Source organism: Cherax quadricarinatus, chromosome 86 (assembly GCF_038502225.1).
Source record: "Cherax quadricarinatus isolate ZL_2023a chromosome 86, ASM3850222v1, whole genome shotgun sequence".
Classification (NCBI taxonomy): domain Eukaryota; kingdom Metazoa; phylum Arthropoda; class Malacostraca; order Decapoda; family Parastacidae; genus Cherax; species Cherax quadricarinatus.
In genome coordinates this window covers 18,098,119-18,122,295 of record NC_091377.1, presented here as the reverse complement: position 1 = coordinate 18,122,295, position 24,177 = coordinate 18,098,119, and the positions used below count along the sequence as shown (strand labels likewise).

The 24,177-nt window shown below is 39.4% G+C and overlaps 1 protein-coding gene across 4 annotated transcripts in view; it reads right to left on the bottom strand.

Annotated features, from left to right (window-relative positions):
- LOC128703025 (uncharacterized) overlaps nt 1-24,177 on the bottom strand; it is a 174,508-nt gene that overhangs the window by 85,833 nt on the left and 64,498 nt on the right. Inside the window, exon 4 of one of the 4 annotated variants that reach the window (XM_070103695.1) lies at nt 16,948-17,047. The exons of the other annotated variants lie outside the window; for them this stretch is intronic. Within the exon in view, the coding sequence (XP_069959796.1) occupies nt 16,949-17,047 (99 nt within the window). The 3' untranslated portion in view covers nt 16,948. The remainder of the gene's footprint in view (nt 1-16,947; nt 17,048-24,177) is intronic. 4 annotated transcript variants of the gene reach the window in all.

Sequence of the window (24,177 nt, the reverse complement as noted above, 5' to 3'; positions counted from 1 at the left end):
CTTGAGTAGCTCACTCATTTCCTTGCTGTCATCTGTGTAGGACCCATCTTGTTTAAGTAGGGGCCCAATACTGGATGTTGTTCTCAACTCTGATTCGGCATAAGAAAAGAAATCCTTGGAGTTTCTTCCAATTTCATTTATGGCTTTTAGTTCTTCCCGTGATTCCTGACTCCTATAAGATTCCTTTAGCTTAAGTTCGATGTTTGCTATTTCTCTGACCAGTGACTCCCTACGCATTTCAGATATACTGGCCTCTTTTAGCCGTTCTGTTATTCTTTTCCATCGCCTGTAAAGGGAGCGCCTGTCTCTTTCTATTTTACATCTATTCCTCCTTTTTCTTAAAGGAATAAGCCTTGAGCATACATCGAGTGCCACCGAGTTAATCTGTTCTAGGCATAAGTTGGGGTCTGTGTTGCTTAGTCTATCTTCCCAGCTTATATCATTTAGAACTTGGTTTACTTGGTTCCACTTTATGTTCTTGTTATTGAAGTTGAATTTGGTGAAGGCTCCCTCGTGACTAATCTCATTATGTCGGTCTGGGGCTCCGTGCATACATGTCTGAACCTAGATTATGTTGTGATCTGAGTATATTGTTTTTGATATGGTGACATTTTGTATCAGATCATCATTGTTAGTGACGATGAGGTCTAGTGTATTCTCCAGTCTAGTAGGCTCTATTATTTGCTGGTTTAAGTTGAATTTTGTGCAGAGATTTAAAAGCTCGTGTGTGTGTGAGTTCTCGTCAGAGCTGCCTCCTGGTGTTATCACTGCAACAACATTATTTGCTATGTTCCTCCATTTTAGGTGCCTCAAGTTGAAATCCCCCAGGAGCAAGATGTTGGGGGCAGGAGCTGGCAGATTTTCCAGACAGTGGTCAATTTTTAACAGCTGTTCCTGGAATTGTTGGGACTAGGTTTTGGTTCTCAATCTTTACTGCTAAAATTTCCACTACATCATTTGAGGCATTAAGCAGTTCTGTGCAAACAAGTGACTCTGCGATATACAGGCCATCCCCTCCCCCCCTTTTGCCTGTTCACTCTGTCGCATCTGTATAGGTTGTAACCTGGGATCCATATTTCGTTGTCCAAGTGATCTTTTATGTGGGTCTCTGTGAAAGCCGCGAACATTGCATTTGCCTCTGCAAGCAGTCCACGGATGAAAGATATTTTGTTTGTTGCTGGCTTTAGGCCCTGTATATTTGCAAAGAAGAATGTCATCGGACTGGTGGTATTGGTGGTACTGGGGGGGGACTTTTTTTCCGGCACTAGTATCTGTATCTGTTGGTTTGGAGTGGAGGCCATCGACTGTAGTTCCACTCCAGAAATGACTGGATTTGGTGTACGATTTCTGCCATTTCCTGCCAGTTTTTTTTTTCCTTCTTGGCACTAAAAAACCTCTCCCTCTTGAGTGGCTGTGGCTACCCAGGTTTTCCCATGGCCTGGATGTTTTGTATCTTTTTGTCCCCTTTAGATGGTGTGTCTGGCAATTTAAGTTATAGCACAGTCTTTCCTGTACTGAAGAGGGACACATTTCAGGGTGAAAAAGCTTACAGGAAGGGAGTTTGCATTTTCCTGTTGTCAAATGGGCATGGCATTTTGTAGGGTGGTCAAAGTTGCACGTCCCATCTGTTTTTCCAGATTTCCCCATGCCTGCAGATACCAAGTGCATAGTATGTGCACAGGCTTGGTTTCCATTTGCCTTGGGTTTCTGTGACTGTATTCCCTGTTGGTGCATGTTTACCTGTCTCATTCCTATCCTCACTAGAACTAACGATGGAGCTCTCACCAGTTGTTGCTGGTAATATATCCTTACTATTGCTAGTGGAGTCCCCTTGTTTGCTATCTCCTGTGGTATTACTAGTTTATAATATTGGTTTTATCTTGTCCTTGACTGCACTTGTTTCCCCACTACAGCTCTTGTCTCCCTCGCGGTCATTTATATGCATTCCCTCATGCGTACATTTACTGACTACCTGGACAGCATCTCCACCCTCACCATTTCTGTCTCCCAGGACAGCACCTCCATCCTCACCATTTCTGTCTCCCAGGACAGCACCTCCATCCTCACCATTACTGTCTCCCAGGACAGCACCTCCATCTCACCATTACTGTCTCCCAGGACAGTACCTCCAGCCTCACCATTACTGTCTACCAGGACAGCACTTCCAGCCCCACATTTACTGTCTACCAGGGCAACACCTCCAGCCTTACAGTTCCTGACTACATGGCCAGCACCAAGGGCAATACCATCCAGACCAGACTTTTTATTTTCCCATCTGTTATAGAATGCTTCCAGGTTTTCTATGAAGGCTGCTTTGATGTTATCCTTTTTTAATACCAATGTGATTTTAGTCCACATATTGATCTCATTTGGGCATACCCAAAAACACTTCCCTGATTTAATACTGGCTGTAGATAGTTCTTGGATATCTGACACCAATTTTCACAAAAATGACAATTTATCCATGCGAAAGCCCATTTGTTTGATTGACTGCAGACTACACAGAGCTTCATAATGTGATTTGAATGGTTGATTTACTGTAATTCTACTAGTAACCTCTTGAATATTCTACTAATAACCTCCTTAAAGTGAAGATCTGGCTATTTTTATTTCTATTTCTAACTGTACTTGTATATTAGGACAGCTTACCAGTGTACATTTCTGTTTTATATTTATTGTTTGTGTTTGATAAGGGGGGCTAATACCTCATCTGTTTATAGTCTGGTTTACTGTCCACCGAATCTGTTTGAAACTGGTCAAGGGTTCGGAACCAGTCAAGGGTTCGGAACTAGTCGGATCTGATCAGTGGGTCACTTATTTAAAAGACATCTGGTTGGTGATTTGGGCTATCACATGAAGGAACTACTGGAAATTATTTAACTGAGTAATATGTGATTAGATTGATACAAAAGTATAACTTGCATGTTGAAGAACCGGTGATTGCCGGCAGCTCCTACAATAACCAACGGTTGAGGCCTCAACCCTTATTTACAGCCTGAAGGGTTATAGATCACTGTATCTAGCTTTTTATTATATTAGACCATTGTGCAATTACTAGTGAGAGTCTGGTGCTGCTATTTTTAATTTGTATTTTTATATTATTAGATTAAACCTAGTTGTACTATAGCTCATTCTAGCTCAATACATAGACTATACCAAAGTCACTATATTACACCTTAGTGCAATTACAAGTGAGTTTTGTGCTATTTTTAATTTGTATTTTTATATTATTAGCTTATACCTAGTTGTACTTTAGCTCATTCTAGCACAACACATAGACAACATCAACTTCATTATGTGTATTAGTGACTATACTCTATATGACCAAAATGCTTTAGCTATATACTTGTCCAAACTTCCCACCACTACAGATATCAGTACTAAAACTCAACACACAACTCAGGATATAAATAACCATAATTTAAACCTAGAAGATGATTGATCACGTTGACCCTGATCTAAACCTCCATAATCTGACACCCAATCAAAACCTATTGGAAAGTAACTGCCTTTATTACACAGCATCACAAGCCAGCACTATCCTAAACAATGCTAAAAGTCTATCAGTACTTAACTACAACATCAAGTCCTTAAGCAAACACTATGATGACCTCCTGGCACTCCTTGAATAACTAAAGACACCCTTCTCCTGCATTATTCTTACTGAGACCTGGTTTAAGCAGGACACAATAGATATCTACCCTCTACCAGGATACACAGCAATCCACAACTGCAGACCATACCAAGTTGGGGGTGTTATTGCAATCTATTACTCTAACCAATTATCTTGTATTAGCACCACTTGCTTTAGTGATGAACATGGGGAATATATTTTTGCTAATTTTACTGTAAAAAACCTAAAGACGCCTATAACAATCGGTGCCATTTACCGGATACCCCACACAAACATCCCAAATTTCAGTGAGAAATTAAAGGCACTAATAACAAACAGACAAATGAATAAGCACCACCTTCTCTTAGCTGGAGACTTCAACATCAACCTTGGCTTACTAGATGATCAGCCTGTAACTGATTTCATCAACAATATGAACAACACACTTCTCATACCAACAATAACTAAACCAACCAGGCTCACTGAGACAAGTGCAACCATAATAGACCACATATGGACCAATATACTAGCCCCCCTTAAATCAGGGATAATCACAGATAGCACTACAGACCACTACCCTACCTTCCTCTTGACAAACATTAGTAAACCATCACTTGAATACAACAAAGTTTCATTTAGACTCTATGACGAGGCCTCAATAAGGAAGTTCACAGCTGACCTAGCCTACAGAATTCTCCAAGGCCAATGGTACTGATGACTGGACAGACATTTTTCTTAACAAATTACTTAGACTATACAATAAACACTGTCCTATAAAAACGAAACAGATCACAAACAAACGGCTTGGTTGCCCATGGCTAACCAGCACCATTCTGAAATCCAATGATAAGAAACACCAATATGAAAAGCAATATAGACAGGGCTTAATACACAAAGATATTCTTAAACACTATTCATCAGTTCTCACCAAAGTAATAAAGAAAGCAAACAACTATACTACTCCAGTAGATTCACTGACACAAGAGGAGATATAAAAAAGACCTGGAAAACACACTCTCAGATTCTAGGGACCCACAAACTGAAAAAAAACAAGAATATTGTCCTAACTAAACCTAATGAAACACCACTGCATCCCACTGACACAGCTAACAAGATAAACGACTTCTTCTCAACCATAGGATCTAATCTCGCCAATAAAATCCCACGTACCAATGCCCATCCCGGGGACTACCTAGATGGGAATTTCCCAAATTCCTTCTATCTTGCACCAACTGAGCCCACGGAAGTCACCGAGATTATAAAGTCACTTAAAAATAACTCAGGGAATCTGTCTCATGTCCCACCATTATTGTACAAGGGAGCAGCCCATGTCCTTTCGCATGCTATTTCATTACTTTTTAACAAGTCACTAGACACCAGCACCTTCCCGAAACTACTCAAGACGGCAAGGGTTACACCAATACATAAAGGTGGTGACCCTACAGATTTAAACAACTATAGGCCAATAACAAACTTACCATTGCTATCCAAAATCTTTGAGAAACTCGTGCACAGGAGACTATATTCATTTATACTCAACCCCTGCCAGTTTGGATTCAATAAAAATAAAAGCACTAATGATGCAATCATAAAAATGTTAGATCTGCTTTACACAGCATTGGAAAATAAGGAATATCCACTAGGAATTTTTATTAACCTAAGAAAAGCTTTTGGCACAGTAGACCACGGCATCCTACTCCACAAACTTGACCATTATGATATAAGAGGCCATGCGCTTGCATATTTCAAATCTTACCTTACTAATAGGTATCAGTATGTCACCATTAAAGACACAGCATCTACAACATGGCCACTTGATACTGGAGTTCCACAGGGAAGTGTCCTTGGTCCCCTGCTCTTCCTCATATACATCAATGATCTTCCAAACGTATCCCAACACCTGAAACCCATTCTCTTTGCTGATGACACGACTTATGTCATCTCTCACCCTAATCTTGCCACCCTCAACACCATTGTTAACGAGGAGCTGATCAAAATATCGACTTGGATGACAGCCAATAAACTTACGCTTAACACTGACAAAACCTACTACATTATGTTTGGTAGCAGAGCAGGAGTTGCGCAAATTAACATTAAGATCGACAACACTCTAATTGCCAGACATAATGAGGGCAAATTCCTAGGCCTATACCTCGACAACAACCTGAATTTCAGCACCCATATCCAACACATAACCAAAAAAGTACCCAAAACAGTTGGGATCCTCTCCAAGATACGATACTACGTGCCGCAAAATGCCCTTCTCACACTGTACCAATCACTTATTTATCCATACCTCACCTATGCTATTTGTGCTTCGGGATCAACTGCAGCAACACACCTAAAGCTAATAATAACCCAACAAAAAGCCGCAGTAAGAATACAGTGGACCCCCGCTTAACGATCACCTCCAAATGCGACCAATTATGTAAGTGTATTTATGTAAGTGCGTTTGTACGTGTATGTTTGGGGGTCTGAAATGGACTAACATACTTCACAATATTCCTTATGGGAAAAAATTCGGTCAGTACTGGCAACTGAACATACTTCTGGAATGAAAAAATATCGTTAACCGGGGGTCCACTGTAATCACTAAATCCCATCCCTGGCAACACACCCCCCCACTCTTCATAGATCTAAACTTACTCCCTGTTCAGTACATCCACACTTACTACTGTGCAATCTACATCTACAGGACCTTAAATTCCAATATTAACCTTGACCTAAAACGCTTTCTTGATAGTTGTGACAGAACCCACAGGCATAACACCAGACACAAACATCTCTATGACATTCCCCATGTCCGACTAAACCTTACAAAAATTCAATGTATGTCAAAGGCCCTAAAATCTGGAACACCCTAGAACTGCAGACACATTCATCACCTTTAAAACTACCATTAGAAAACATCTTATCTCCCTGATACACCCTGTCAACTAATTACATGAATACCACCTGGTGGTTCACACTTACACTCACTCACCCATTTGACCATAAAAAGAAATATCAATCTCAATCTTAAAATAATGAATCCTAACTAGTCATAAGTTGGCCTGTGATACTCCAATACTGAAACTATGTATTGTGCCAAAACAAAAGCATTCACATTGCTAAACTCACAAACTAGTATTTAGTCACTTAGCCATAATACTAACTTACCTCATACTTTGTAATATTTTAAATTTAAGATTTAAACTAAGTTTGCCCGAAATGCCTAGCCATGCTAGGTGTTCTAGTGGTACACTCTGTAATTATTAATTTACTACATGTAAACCACACAATACCCAAATTCTGTAAACTCAGCATTGTAATCCTTATAGAGAATAAACTTTGAATTTGAATTTGAATTTGAATTTCTATGTTTTTTCAATCTCCACCACAACAAATGCTATATTATCACTATAGTTGACTGGTGAAATTATTGGAGGAAAGACGCTTTTTCTGGAGTAATATTTGCTTTTCGTTGTGTATATTGCGACCGCTGGTAACTACAGGTTATATGAATTTCACTGTATACGTCTGGCATTTCAAGAATGGAGAAAAAACTAATGAAAGGGGGTGGCACAGCCATATACTACTCAGACCAACTAGAATGTATCACTAATACTTGCACAAGAGATGAACATGGGGAATATATAATAGCCAAATTCAAATCCAAATACCTACAAAAACCTCTCACATTGATAAACATCTACAGAGTTCCACAGTCAAACATTAGCCAATTTAGTCAAAACCTAGGAAGTATGATAACTGATGCACGCATGAACAAAGATCACTTACTACTCTCAGGTGACTTCAATATAAATCTCCTGCAAGACCAGGACCCACACGTTACTGAATTCACAAACACAATGAGTAACTGTATGTTGCTACCAACAGTAACAAAACCTACAAGAGTTACAGAGACTAGTGTTTCCCTACTTGACCACATCTGGACCAACACCATATCCCCTTTAAAATCAGGCATAATTACAGATAATACCACAGACCACTACCCTACTTTCCTCATAACAACTCTTGGTAAATTACCCCAAGACACTACTAAAGTCACCTTCAGACTTCACAATGAGGCAGCCATTAATAACTTCACAACAGCATTAGCAAACATTGATTGGCACACTGAGCTAGAAATCAATACAGATATTGACGAATGTATTAATAATTTTCTAAAAAAGACTCAATACCTCTATAACAAGCACTGCCCTAAAAAAACTAAGCAGATGACAGCTAAGAGACTGAACAGTCCCTGGCTAACACCCAGCATTCTCAAATCCATAAATACAAAACACCAATATGAAAAACAGTACAGAATGGGTCACATAACCAGAGACCAAACAAAACGTTACTCGTCAATCCTAACCAGCCTGATAAGAAGGGCAAAAAAATTGTATTATGAGAACAGATTATCCAACTTACGAGGTGATATAAAAAAGACCTGGAAAACCCTATCAGAAATTCTGGGAACAAAAAAGATATCACGAAATAGCGAAATAAAATTAGCAAAATCAGATGAACCCCAACTCCCACCAACAGAAACAGCAAACAGACTCAATGATTTCTTCTCCACTATAGGACAAAACCTTGCCAATAAAATCCCAAGCTCAGATACCCCACCAAATGACTACCTCACCGGCAACTACCCGAACACACTGTTCCTAGCTCCGACTAACCCATACGAAGTCTCCCTTATTATCAACGCACTAAAAAACAAGGCAGGAGATTTAAATACCTTACCACCCTTTATATACAAAAAAGTGTCACAAGTGCTATCACCAATCATTGCAACACTCTTTAACAAATCCATTGAATCCTCCACCTTCCCTACAGTACTCAAAATAGCAAGGGTCACCCCGATCCACAAAGGAGGAGACCAAACAGAGTTGAATAACTATAGGCCAATATCCAACTTACACCCTCTCTCAAAAATCTTCGAAAAATTAATTCATAAACGAATCTACTCCTACCTTATCTCCCAAAACATACTCAACCCCTGCCAATTTGGATTCAGGCCTAATAAAAATACTAATGATGCTATTATACACATGCTAGAACATATATACACTGCAATAGAGAAAAAAGAAGTCCCACTGGGGATCTTCATTGACTTACGTAAAGCTTTTGATACAGTTGACCATGACTTGCTCCACGTAAAATTATCACACTATGGTATAAGAGGGCACTCCCTCAACTACCTCAAGTCATACCTCAGCAACAGAAGCCAATATGTGTACGCAAATGGGGCAAACTCTTCTGCACAACCAATTACAGTTGGTGTCCCACAGGGAAGTGTCCTTGGCCCTCTTCTCTTTCTCCTATACATAAATGACCTACCAAATGCTTCTCAATTACTCAAACCCACACTATTTGCTGATGACACAACATACGTCTTCTCCCACCCGAGCCCAGTCACGCTAGCCAATACTGTAAATACCGAATTACAGAAAATATCTACCTGGATGAGTACTAACAAACTTACACTAAACATTGACAAAACCTACTTCATTCAGTTTGGTAACAGAGCTACAGATGTCCCTCTTAACATAATGATAAACGGATCACCTATCACAAAGCTAACAGAGGGAAAATTCTTAGGAATCCACCTTGATAATAGACTCAAATTTCATACACATATACAACAAATTTCTAAGAAAATTTCCAAGACTGTAAGCATACTATCGAAGATACGGTACTATGCTCCACAGTCAGCCCTCCTGGCCCTATATCACTCTCTTATTTACCCCTATCTCACCTATGGAATTTGTGCATGGGGCTCAACAACAAGTAACCATCTCAGACCACTAATTACCCAACAAAAGGCTGCAGTTAGAATGATAACAAATTCTCACTACAGGCAGCACACTCCACCAATATTCAATACACTCAACCTACTCACCATACAAAACATCCATACTTATTACTGCACCTATTACATACATAGAACACTCAACTCTGATATTAACCCTCCCCTCAAACATCTCCTTGCCAACCTCAACAGAACACATGACCATAACACAAGGCACAGATCACTCTTTGATATTCCTCGTGTCCATCTCACGCTATGCAAAAACTCAATGCACATAAAAGGCCCTAAAATCTGGAATTCATTACCTGTTAATATAAAAGAAACACTACCTGTTTATAAATTCAAGTCTCTTCTCAAAGATCACTTACTCACCCAAAACCAAATAAATACTGAATAACTGAACCTTATAAATTGTATATCTTAAATGTTTCTCACAATTATATCACATAAATGTTAAACCTAAAACCCAATCTAACTTTATTATTTTTTAAATTCACTACCTAACAGAATACTCCATTCTACTGAATTTACAACAATGCATGCAACCATATGACCTGTCTTTGTAATACTCACTTGTGCTTTATAGTAATCAGTTTACATTAATGTTTTTCACTGATTTCATCATTGCTTAGTTAATCTTAAGTTAATTTTAAGCCAGCCCGTAATGCTATGCATAGTATAAGTGGCTTTGGCATGCTGCTCTTATCTGTATTTTTTTTGTACCTCTGTAAGTGTGCTCAAATTATAAATAAATAATAAATAAATAAATAAAAGTCACTCCACTCCACTAAGTACCATTATATTACTGGTTAGTTTGTACTGCAACACTGAATTCTTCTATTCACTGGTATCACTAGATTATATGCGAGGTACACTAGCAGGCCAGGAAGATTATTAAAACAGCTGACCTGTGTGGTAAGTTTCTGGCGACTTCTGGCACCTGCCTGTTTAGGCCTATCACTTCAGTTACAATTACACCTGTTTTAAATAACACTTTAGCATTTATTATCTATATACTAGGGTGCCACTGTAGTATACACTATAACACTATGTATACACAATATTATCAGGTGCAAAATAATAATAATAGAAAAGTTCTATTACGTATTATTATTTTGCACACAGCACGCTAGGCCTATGATTCCCCTCTGGGAGTAAACTCTGCTAGGTATTGCACACTAATCCTCCTTTTTTGACTCTGTATATACTATTTTCTCCCCAAGATTGGTTCCAAGTGCTAGAGGGATGCATGGTATAAGATTGCTGGCACAAATAAAGTTCTAGCACGTAAGAGAGACCGTGAAAACACGAGAAAACACAGAGCACAACGAGGCACACGGGCACGGGCAACTGTCAAGGGTCTCAACAGTAAAAGGGTTAAATAACCAAAATATTGATCGTAAGTTTTAAAAAATTCATGCGATAGATTAAACAAGCTGATTCATGATCAGTTCATCAGAGTTAAGTTTAAAACAACCAATTTTGTTTCTGAACTGGATAAAAAGTTAAATTTTGTTGGCTTACCTTTGATATACAGTGAACCCACAGTTATCAGCCATAATCCATTCCAGAAGGCCAGCCTAAAACCGAAACGGCCAATAACCGAAATAATCATTTCCATCAGAATTAATGGAAATACAATTAATCTGTTCCAGACAAAAATATTCGCAAAAATAAAATTTTTTTAACAATTATATAATTATTGCATACCTTTATTGCTGGCTTCTGGATGATAGGGAGGAGGAACGAGAGAGGAGTTAGTGTTTGGAAGGGAAATCTCCCTCCATAAAGACTTCAAGGTAGCAAAGCCTTCTCTGGGGTTACTTCACTTTTTGTCTTTTACTGGCACTAGGACCAGCTTGAGAGTCACTGGGCCCCTGTCGCACAACAAATCTGTCCATAGAGGTCTGTTTCTGGCATCTCTAAGATTTCCCTGAAGTGGGACAGGGTTTTGTCACTGAACATGTTGCAGATATGGCTTGTTTCAGCTTGATCAAGGTGGTATTTCTCTACAAGAGCTTGCACCCTAGTCCACATTGCACACACCTCTTTAATCTCTGAAGAAGGCACCTCCTTCACTACCTCTTCCTCTTCCTCCTCCTCTGAAGCAAGTTCCTCAGTTGCAGTCTGTTGCTGTTCGAGTTGAAGATCCTGCAGCTCTTCAGTGGTTAGCTCTTCCCTGTGATCCTCCACCAACTCTTCCACATCCTTGCCACTCACCTCCAACCCCAGGGACTTACCCAGTGCCACAACAGAGTCCACAGGGTCAGCAAGGTCAGGATCTGCCTCAAACCCTTCAAAATCCCTCTCTTGGACACAACCTGGCCACAATTTTCTCCGAGCAGAGTTCAAAGTCCTGGAAGTCACTCCATCCCAAGCCTTACCTATAAAGCTTATGCAATTGAGGATACTGAAGTGATTCGAATCCTTCAGCCTTTACATAGTCCTTGAATTCCTGTACATACTTTTCAGCCTCATATTTATCAGAACTTGCAGCCTCTCCATGCCTTACAACACTCTATGCCACTACGCTTCCTAAATCTCTCAAACCAGCCTTTGCTGACCCTAAATTCACTACCAGCAGCACATGTTCCAGGAGATTTCTGTAGAAGATCCTCATGTAACTGCTTTGCCTTCTCATAAATATGTAATAGATTCCATAACACTGTCTCCCACTAATTGTTTTTCCTTAATCCACAATAACAACAACTTTTCCATCTGTTCCATTATTGGTGACCTTTGTTTCATTAGAAAAGTTAATCCTTTCACGACATTAGTGTCCTTGATTTATTCTTTCTTTGTCAGGATGGATGTAATTGTTGATTTGTTTTTCCCGTACATCCTGGCAAGTGCCAGCACCCACATACCACTCTCGTATTTATTAATCACTTCACGCTTAAATTCCATGATGTTTTTCACTTTCTTTACCACAGGAACTTTACTAGAAACTTCCTTTGGAGCCATGGTTACTTATTTCGCAGTTGCACTGCAAACAACCCACAAAAAACAATGAAAAACAAGTGAAATGTTTTGGATGTATGTATCATGCACCGAGACACAGCCAAACTGACGATGGCGAACGGACGCGTCTAAAACGGCCAATCACCGAAACAACAGCCGATCACCAGGAGCTGAAAAACCGGCTGATCACTGAGCTGGCCGATAACCGAGGGTCCACTGTACCTTTGAAGAGTTTTGAGGGTTAACCTACTCCCTGAGCCTGGCCATGGGCCAGGCTCATCTGGTGCTTGCCTGGTCAACCAGGCTGTTGCTGCTGGAGGCCTGCTGTCCCACATATCCATCACAGCCTGGTTGCTCTGGCACCTGGTGAAGATACTTGTCCAGTTTCCTCTTGAAGGCTTCTACACTTGTCCCAGCCGTGTTTCTGATATCTTTTAGTAAGATGTTGAATAGTCTGGGACCCCGGATGTTGATACAGTGTTCCCTTAGTGTCCCCACTGCACCCCTGCTCCTCACTGGGTTTATTTTACACTTCCTCCCATATCTCTCACTCCAGTATGTTGTTATGGCAGTGTGCAGTTTGGGACCAGGCCCTTGAGTACTTTCCAGGTATATATTATCATGTATCTCTCTCTCCTCCGCTCCAATGAATATAAGTTTAAGGCTTGAAGGCGTTCCCAGTAGTTTAGGTGCTTTATAGACTGAATGTGAGCCATAAACGATCTCTGTATTTGTTCCAGCTCCGATATTTCTCCTGCTTTGAACAGGGCCGTCAGCACTGAGCAACATTCAAAGTGAGGGAGCACTAGCAATTTGAAGAGTGCCACCATCGGCATTATTTCCCTTGTTTTGAAAGTTCTCAATACCAACCCCATCATCTTCCTGGCTGTCGCGATCTTTGTCTTGTTATGGTCTTTAACCCTTTGACTGTCGCAACTCCAAATCCTGAGGTGTTTCCTGGTGTCACAAAATATTTGAAAAAAAAAAAAAAATCTTATGAAATGATAGAGAATCTTTTCCCAATGGTAATGACACCAAAAGTATGAAATTTGATGGAAAACTTACAGAATTATGCTCTTGTGAAGTTAGTGATCTCGGCGATATTTACGAATCGGCGATTTTGCCCAATTTGAGCCCTATTTTCAGCTAATTCCATTATTTCAGTTGACCAAATTGATAACTATTTCTTTAGAACTCCATTTGTTCTATTGATTGAGTACAAGACACTGCCCATTTACCAATTTCAACTACCCAATAATGTGGTCAGAAATTTGCAATTTGGCCAATTTCACACAAATTAAAAAATATGCCAATTTCAAAATAGGATCCAGAATGAACAATGCAGACATTCCTGGCTCTAAAATAACATTTTCTTTGTTCATCAGTCATGTCTCCAGGCCCCTCTGATATTACTCTTACTGTCTATTTTGAATTTTTATTCAAACAAAAATAGATGATGATTTACTGTTATGCAGACTACTGCAATATTGTAATAATTGTATAAATAACATCAACCCATTCAAGACTGCATATCAGAATGGCTAGTTGGACATTTATTGGACAATAATATCATTTGCTCTCTCTTGAACATCGGCAAAAATAAAAAATTTCCCCTACTTTGAGCTCCATTTCAAGATCCTTTTCACAGTAAAACCAATCAAAATCATCCCTATTTCTATAATGTGTTTTCCATTCTATCAAGTGTGACTACGAAAACGAGAATATAACCATAAAAACTATACAAAAATACACCTCGAAGTCGGCGTTTTAATCCAAAAACACGGTCGGAGTTTTTTTTCTCATTGTGCACTGCGTGCTGCAAGATTTTTTTTATATGGTGCACACTGACCACACAGACTCATTCTCTCATATCTGGGCCTACCAGCTTTCTCCTGCTTGATTTGAAGCCGATAGAACTTTTGAGCATATATACGTCAAACACATTGGCTCGTAAAGAAAGGTTCGCTGACATAATTATTCCCAGGTCTTTTACATGTTCCTTACATTCTATTTGGTGACCCTCTTGAGTTTTGTATATAGTGTTCCTTTTGAGTTCTTCATTCTTTCCATACCTAAGCAGCTGGAACTTATCACCGTTGAACGTCATGTTGTTCTCCACTGCCCATTGGAAAACCTGTACTTTTTTGGTGTCCTCTTTCATACTTATTTTAGTATCATCTGCAAATGATGATACGAAAGTGTGCTGGGTGTTTTTATCTATGTCTGCTATGAGGATGAGAAACAGCAGAGGTGCCAGGACAGTGCCTTGGGGCCCTGAGCTATTGACCTCGCTGATGCTGATTCTTGCCCTGTTCTCTACTACTTTTTGTGTTCTGTGTGTTAGGAATCCAAATTCTGGGAAACCACTTGAGTGTTGGAGATGGACAAGCAGAAATGTCACTGTCTGGCATGACAGCAGTTAAAAGAGTGACAGTCACCAAGGCAGTGTGACCAAAATTCCCATTATAATTGTGTATTACCAACTCAGCATATTAAAAATGTTACATAGAACTTAGCATTTGGACAACCTAACTTCAATTATAGAGTGTCAAGCAGGTTTAAGTTCTAGTTGGTCTGCCTGAAGCTCTGCTTAACCACTGACCTGCCACAAACTTTGTAATACATGTCACTTAATTGTGTACCAAGTGTATACTTTCTGGAAATAAAAACACTGAATTTAATTTTTTAGTTTCTCTAGTGTTACTTTATAAGAGTCTACTGCATATAGTATATGAAACCTTCCAGTCAATCATGGTATTAACTGTTATTCTTCTCCAAAACATGGTGTCTTGCAAATCAAAGTGAGTGACAACAGAAAGGCTTCCACCAGCCAAACTGATGGACTAATATTACTTGAAGAATTTCAGCGTCACCATGCTGAACCCATGATAAAATAAATGTGGCATTTACAAATAGGAAGTTACTCCTATCCTCCCCTTCTCCAAAATTGTATTTCCCTAGACAGATACAACAAACATACTGATGAGTTGATGAATATCAACTAGTCAGTATTGTATACCATTAATAAGAAACATACAATATACATCAGAATGCACAAAGCACCATCCTCCTTTTTTTCCTTTGTTTTGCACAATGAGATTTCAAAATATGTTAGCATCTACTAACTAGGTCAACATAACCAACACAATAAAAAGGAGAATTTGATCAATGATTTTATCACAGTCATCTGCTACCAAGGCAGGGTGACCAAAAGAATGAAATACAGTGACTGTCACTCTTTTAACTGCTGTCTTGCCAGACAGTAACATTTCTGCTTGTCCATCTCCAACACTCAAGACTTGCTAAATGGTTTCCTAGAATCCTTTGATGACTGTTACCTCACTCGTGTCACTCCAACAGCATGTCAGATCTCAAAAACCACTTGACTCCACTCACACTCTTAAGATTTCCTTCTTTCTCTTCTTAGTAATACAAAGGGGGTTATACACAAATAACCTGCACATAGAAGAGAGGAGCTTACGACGACATTTCGGTCCAACTTGGACCATTTACAAAGTCACAGTATTGTGCCTTTTTGTTATTTACAAAGGGGGTTAGTAGCTCCTTGCTCCTGGCAGTTGAGTCACCTTTTATGACACAATTTTATGAAAGATTTTAAATCACTTTCTCATGGAACTGTAAAGGAAACATTATGAAGAGAACTATTAAGAAATACAGTTAAAGATAAAAATAAGTGTGCAGATATACAGTATACATGTAAGCAGTGGTTTGCATAATGTACCTGTCAGTTTACATGTTCATGAGACAAAGACCAATAATCCTGCCAGGGTGTAAAACATTAACAGGCTTCTGTTCCACGCTGGTATGACAGGAAGGTAGCAGCACCTCCCTGGATGGTTGCTATCTACCAAACTACTACCTAGAAATATGAGTACCTAATGACTCAAGTCAAAATAAAGATGAGGACTTACTTAATGTAGGTTACACTAACCAAAATAAAGTAAACAACACAACACTGCAGTTATTTCCTCCTCTTCTGACCTCATATTAACCAAGACTCATCTCTGGTTAGTTCTGCACACAGCACAGTCCATATTTTGATGGAAGACAGCCTCTTCCTTTATACTATGGACTATATTTTACTCCTTAAAGGTCTACAGCTTATATAGACCAGGTCTTGCAGTTACTGTCTGCTAAATTTGGTGCTTTAAGATTGAAGAGTCCACACTGTTGCACTCTACATATAACCGGCAGGAAAACACCATTTTGGCACATTCCCAGTCAACTGAATGTTCAGCATTTTGCACAAGCAAAACGATAGCGCTCGATTCCTGTGCTGTGCATATAGCATACTTATTTTTTCTATTATTTTTTGTACACTGCTTATTTATCAAATATATTTTTATGTATATGGCCATTTTATGAATGTGTGGTACACTCATACTTGTTTGGTACAAATTAGTCAACAAATGTAGATTTTTTTTATAATTAAGCTGTACTAAACAAATATGGGCCCATTACACATGCAAAAAATTAATATATACAAAAAAAAATCAATTTGGTAAACAAACAATATAAAAGAAATAATTGAAAAAATAACTTAACCTACCTTAGCTGCAGCACTGGAGGTGTTGCATCGGTACTGGAGTTTTCATCCACTGATGCGAGGGTCCTCTCCCTCTTAAAGGGGGGGCAGTCACCACTATTTTCTTGAAAATATTTGATTATAAGATTATGATTTCATTTCATGTCAAATATTACTGCAAACAAGTTTAAACAAAAATGAACTAAATATGACCGGTAACTTATGAAATTAATTGTATTTGTGGGGAGCGAAGGGATGATCATGATGTTGTTGCTTTCCTGGTTACTGTTAGACATACAGTAAGTATATACCTCTCTGGATATATACTGGGAGTATAGGTTGGATTGTATTATTTATGTATTGGTTATGTCCCAAAATATACAATGGTTATAATAATCTATATACACTGTACTACAATATATGTATACAATATATACTTTATTCACTAAGATAAGAATAAAAAAAATCAAGGCCACTGTACTTTAAAAGACATTAAAACAGGAAAATGACAACATAATCTGCTTTTATGTATATAGTCACTGTAGAAGTTTCAAGTCAATTAGGTGAGACATGGTTAAGCACCTTGATTTACCAGTTGTCATACACAAGCTCTCAAGTGATTTATATATACTTTTTTATGCACCTATAATCAATTCCAAGAGCTTTTGCCAAGCTCTTTTGTCAAGTGTAGTTCCACCAGGCTGTTGCTGTTAGTGGCTTGTTGACCTACATGGCCATCACAGCCTGGTTGAGTTAGCACTTGACAGGTCATGATCCAGTTTCCTCTTGAAGACTTCTTCATTTATTCTGGCAATATTTGTGATAACTGCTGGTAGCACTGTACACTGTAGCTTCCTGTTAGTATACAGTGCTACCAACAGTGTACACTAGCATATACACTGTCACACATTACCCTCTTACCAGCAAGTCACACTGTGCATACTATCATACACTCACTACATTCTATGCTAACCTCAAATCATATACATACCAGTGAGTCACAACATGTACACCATCGTACATTTTTCACAACATAACCTCATACTAGTACTGTGCATCAACTACATATCACTACTGAAGGGTTGGTTGTGAGCCTATATACACTTGGAGAACTACTGTCAGAACTGAGCTTGCAGTTACCACATTTATGACTGAACCTCCACTACTCACTGGGCTGCATGACCCAGAGGAGTGTAGTGCTTCACATAACTATAATAATAACCTTATGACTGAACCTCCACTACTCACTGGGCTGTATGACCCAGAGGAGTGTAGTGCTTCACATAACTATAATAATAACCACAACAACTACAAGCTGGTGGTGAGTAAACCTGAACATTTTTTCAGATGACATACAGTACTGACAAGATGAGGAATTAGACGTGTAACAACTGACTATATTTAAAGATATTTCACCATCAAGTGTCTTTTTTAACTCAATACAAAGATGATATACAAGGTCAGTAAAAGACAATGTAATCAGTCCCTCAGCCTTGCAGAACTATACACAGAAGACAGCAGAAGATGAGGTAATTAGTCCCTCAGACTTGCAGAACTATCCATAAAAGACAGCAGATGCATGCCTCCTCCTCATCCTCCTACTATCCTACTACCAGTCCTCAGAGTTTTACCCTGATGATACTGAGAGGAAATAGGAAGGAGGGTACCTAAGTACAGAATGTGTAAACACTGCCTGTGCCAGGTCTTTCTCAAAGACAAACCTACTTACCACAACATAACACAAAAGAACCACTAAAATGATGCACAGTTTGCACATACATTATTGATGTATTGTTTCTTCACATTTTAACCATGGGGTTGCAAACACAAGGAAGCAGATGATGAGTAAATGTTGCAGGGTTTAAGCTTCCAGCATCTCTAGTGCACATCAGACCTAGCTGGTCTTAAAGGAAATTTTCTAAGGATAACTTTGAAATAACACATACAGAGTTTATCTGGGTAGACAAGGGAATAAATAGCAACATAAATTTGCTGATGACACCAAAATATTTGAGGAATTGTTAAATGTTGATGAAGATAGGGAAGCTGTGATTTCGTGTATAGCGCAAGGAGGAATAACATCTTGTAGGAGTGAGGAAGAGCCAGTTGTGAGTGTGGGGGAAGTTCGTGAGGCAGTAGGTAAAATGAAAGGGGGTAAGGCAGCCGGGATTGATGGGATAAAGATAGAAATGTTAAAAGCAGGTGAGGATATAGTTTTGGAGTGGTTGGTGCAATTATTTAATAAATGTATGGAAGAGGGTAAGGTACCTAGGGATTGGCAGAGAGCATGCATAGTTCCTTTGCATAAAGGCAAAGGGGACAAAAGAGAGTGCAAAAATTATAGGGGGATAAGTCTGTTGAGTATACCTGGTAAAGTGTATGGTAGAGTTATTATTGAAAGAATTAAGAGTAAGACAGAGAATAGGATATAGCAGATGAACAAGGAGGCTTTAGGAAAGGTAGGGGGTGTGTGGACCAGGTGTTTACAGTGAAACATATAAGTGAACAGTATTTAGATAAGGCTAAAGAGGTTTTTGTGGCATTTATGGATTTGGAAAAGGCATATGACAGGGTGGATATGGGGGCAATGTGGCAGATGTTGCAGGTGTATGGTGTAGGAGGTAGGTTACTGAAAGCAGTGAAGAGTTTTTACGAGGATAGTGAGGCTCAAGTTAGAGTATGTAGGAAAGAGGGAGATTATTTCCCAGTAAAAGTAGGCCTTAGACAGGGATGCGTGATGTCACCATGGTTGTTTAATACAGTGGACCCCCGGTTAACGATATTTCTTCACTCCAGAAGTATGTTCAGGTGCCAGTACTGACCGAATTTGTTCCCATAAGAAATATTGTGAAGTAGATTAGTCCATTTCAGACCCCCAAACATACACGTACAAACGCACTTACATAAATACACTTACATAATTGGTCACATTCGGAGGTAATCGTTATGCGGGGGTCCACTGTATATTTATAGATGGGGTTGTAAGAGAAGTAAATGCGAGTGTCTTGGCAAGAGGCATGGAGTTAAAAGATAAAGAATCACACAAAGTGGGAGTTGTCACAGTTGCTCTTTGCTGATGACACTGTGCTCTTGGGAGATTCTGAAGAGAAGTTGCAGAAGTTGGTGGATGAATTTGGTAGGGTGTGCAAAAGAAGAAAATTAAAAGTGAATACAGGAAAGAGTAAGGTTATGAGGATAACAAAAAGATTAGGTGATGAAAGATTGGATATCAGATTGGAGGGAGAGAGTATGGAGGAGGTGAATGTATTCAGATATTTGGGAGTGGACGTGTCAGAGGATGGGTCTATGAAAGATGAGGTGAATCATAGAATTGATGAGGGGAAAAGGGTGAGCGGAGCACTTAGGAGTCTGTGGAGACAAAGAACTTTGTCCTTGGAGGCAAAGAGGGGAATGTATGAGAGTATAGTTTTACCAATGCTCTTACATGGGTGTGAAGCATGGGTGATGAATGTTGCAGTGAGGAGAAGGCTGGAGGCAGTGGAGATGTCATGTCTGAGAGCACTGTGTGGTGTGAATATAATGCAGAGAATTCGTAGTTTGGAAGTTAGGAGGAGGTGCGGGATTACCAAAACTGTTGTCCAGAGGGCTGAGGAAGGGTTGTTGAGGTGGTTCGGACATGTAGAGAGAATGGAGCGAAACAGAATGACTTCAAGAGTGTATCAGTCTGTAGTGGAAGGAAGGCGGGGTAGGGGTTGGCCTAGGAAAGGTAGGAGGGAGGGGGTAAAGGAGGTTTTGTGTGCGAGGGGCTTGGACTTCCAGTGGTCATGCGTGAGCATGTTTGATAGGAGTGAATGGAGACAAATGGTTTTTAATACTTGACGTGCTGTTGGAGTGTGAGCAAAGTAACATTTATGAAGGGATTCAGGGAAACCGGCAGGCCGGACTTGAGTCCTGGAGATGGGAAGTACAGTGCCTGCACTCTGAAGGAGGGGTGTTAATGTTGCAGTTTAAAAACTGTAGTGTAAAGCACCCTTCTGGCAAGACAGTGATGGAGTGAATGATGGTGAAAGTTTTTGCTTTTTCGGGCCACCCTGCCTTGGTGGGAATCGGCCAGTGTGTTAATAAAAAAAAAAAAATGCTGTTGAATTAATTCTGCTAAAGTTGAAAATATCTGGCTATGAGACATCTCTTTTGTACACTAAGAAAATGAATGTGGTACACATAATTCATATGTGGGAAAGTTACAGCTCAGTACATTAAAGTTTATAAATAGTGCTGCATTATTTATTATTGAAAAAGTGCACTGATACTGTAAAGCAGGAAGTTAAGCAATACTGCATTATTGACTAAGATATCCCACCAAGGCAAGGTGACATAAAAAGAAAAATTAAAGTTCTGCCTTTTACATTTAGTAATTTATACAGAAGGAGGAGTTACTAGCCTCTTGCTCCTGGCATTTTGGTCGCCTCTTTCAACACACATGGCTTACGGAGAAAGAATTTTTTTCCACTTTCCCATGGAGGATATAAAGGCACTAAATGTATTGATCATTGATACAGGAAACATCTGAAGTACAGATGCTCCTCGCTTTATGATGGTTCAACTTACGATATTTCAAATTTACAATGGTGCAATAGCAAGTAATGTTAGTTCTATGCTTCACAACATTCCTCAGGCCCAATGTGCTTTCAGCTGACTACATTAACCCCCTCAATGTCGTGACCCCTGCTTGCAATCTTGCTCTCGGTGTCGAAGAATTTAAAAAATAAAATAAAAAACTTATAAAATGATAATCTTTTCCTATCGTAATGAAAGTAAAAGTACAAAATTTGATGGAAAACTTACAGAAATATACTCTCGTGAAGTCAGCGGTCTTGGCAATATATATGCATCAGCGATTTCACCCACTATGAGCCCTATATTGGGCCAATTCCTTTGTTCCAGTCAACTATATTCATGGCTATTTTACTAGCACTCCTTTTGTTCTATCAACTGAGTACAAGAAACCGCCCATTTCCTGATTTCAACTACCCAACAAAGTGATTAGAAATTGGTAATTTGGCCAATTTCATACAAAATTCAAGAAAGGCCAATTTCAAAATAGGGTCCAGAATTAACAATGCAAACATTCTTAGCACTAAAATAACATTTTCTGTGTTCATTAGTCAAGTCTCCAGGCCCCTCTTACATTAAGCTTGATTTCCATTTTGAATTTTTATTCACACAAAAAATAAAAGATTACTGTTATGTGGACTACTGCATTATTGTAAAAATGGTATAAATAATATCAGTGCATTTGTGAAAGCATATTAGACCCACCAGTTGACGTGTACTGGACATGTGACACGATTTGTTTACTCTTGAACATTGTAAAAAATTAAACATTTCCACTACTATGAACTCACTTTCAAGCTACTTTTATTCTGTAAACCATTCAAAATCATCTTTTTTTCTGTAATATATTTCCTGTTCTATAAAATGACACAAGAAAATGAGAATACATACAGTGGTACCTCGGGATACGAACTTATTTCGTTCCAGAAGGCTGTTCGAGTGCTGATACCAAATGAATTTGTTCCCATAAGGAATAATGTAAATTAGATTAACCCCTTGACTGTTTCGGTCGTATATATATGTCTTACAAGATACCGTGTTTGACGTATCTATATGCATAAATTCTAGCGGCTTCAAATTAAGCGGGAGAGGGCTGGTAGTCCTACATAAGAGAGAATGGGTCTGAGCGGTGGGTGTGCACCCTGTGAAAAAAATCTGGGACTCAGCGGTGCATTGTGGGAACACCATCTTGGTAGTCCATTTTCACCATGCCTCGCGGTAAGAAGTACCTCGCTCCTCGGCGGATTGGAGGTCTTTTGTTCCCAAGTGATAGCTCTAACAGCGATGGAAGTGTCAGTGAAAGTGAATTCCATGGTTTTCAAGCAGGTGTGACCAAAAACAGTACCCAGGATAACGTAATTAGTGATGAAAACCCAGATGACACACTACCTTCCACTTCTGGTGCTGGGCTGGCTCGTTTACGTTCATCTGTACCAGGACGAAAGAGGAAACTATTTGCCCGTGTACAAGACTCAGATGTGAGCAGTGAAAGTGATAGTGATTTCAAAGCTATTGAAAGCAGTTCTAGTTGCGACAGTGAGGGTGAATATTCCCCAGTGAAGTGGCAGTATATACGATGTCGCTTATGGTCTGGTAGTGTGCCATATGCTGTTCCAAGGGGAAGGAGTAAATCTCAGAGCTCATCACATGGCCCTACACCATGAACTGATAGTGAAGATGATGATATTGTTATGATGGGTATGAAAGATGTGAGTGAGCCAGCAGGTGGTGGTGGTGATAGTGATGGTGGCATGAGTCATGTGGCACAAGCAGCAGGCCACGCTACTACCGACGCTGCTGACTCTGCACAGCCACAACCAGCCTCACCCAACCCCACACTCCCACAACATCCACAACCATAACCTGCACAACCACAGCCACATTTCAAAATCCAGAACCCACCAGCTGACCGCATCTGGAACTGGCAGCAAGGTGACAAATTTGTTCCCAGTCCCCATGACTTTGATGAAACACAAAGTGAAATACGACCATCATGTACACTTGGGAACAATGCCACTGAACTGGAATGCTTTCAGTTGTTCTTTGATGAACCCTTGATGGACATTATTGTCAGGGAAAGCAATACATACTTGGAGTACACCATGGCAAACACAATTCTTTCACCAAGATCATGCCTACACTAGTGGAAGGGCACAACTGTGGCAGAGATGTATCTGTTCTTTGCCACAATAATGCTTATGCCACATGTGTATAAGCACAGTGTCAACACATACTGGTCGACTGCCTGATTTCAACCCTAGCTTTCAGTGACATTATACCAGTGAATAGATTTGTGCTACTGTTACATATGCTACACTTTTCAGACAAAACCAGGCCTGACAGAAGCGACAGGTTACATAAGATCAGAAATGTGTTTATGTACCTCAAACAAAAGTGCTGTATGTATTTTTATCCCTTCAGGAAGCTTGTTATTGATGAGTCTTTGATTTTGTTCAAAGGAAGACTCTCATTCAAACAGTATATACCAAGCAAGAGGAAACTCTGGTATAAACCATTCTACTGATTGCACAGCAACACATTAAATGACCATATGACCTGTCTTTGTACTACTCATTTGTGCTTAATTGTTATCTGTTTACAATAATGTTTTACCACTGAATACTTCATTGCTTAGTTAATCTAAAGATAATTTTAAGCCTGCCCATAATGCTATGCATT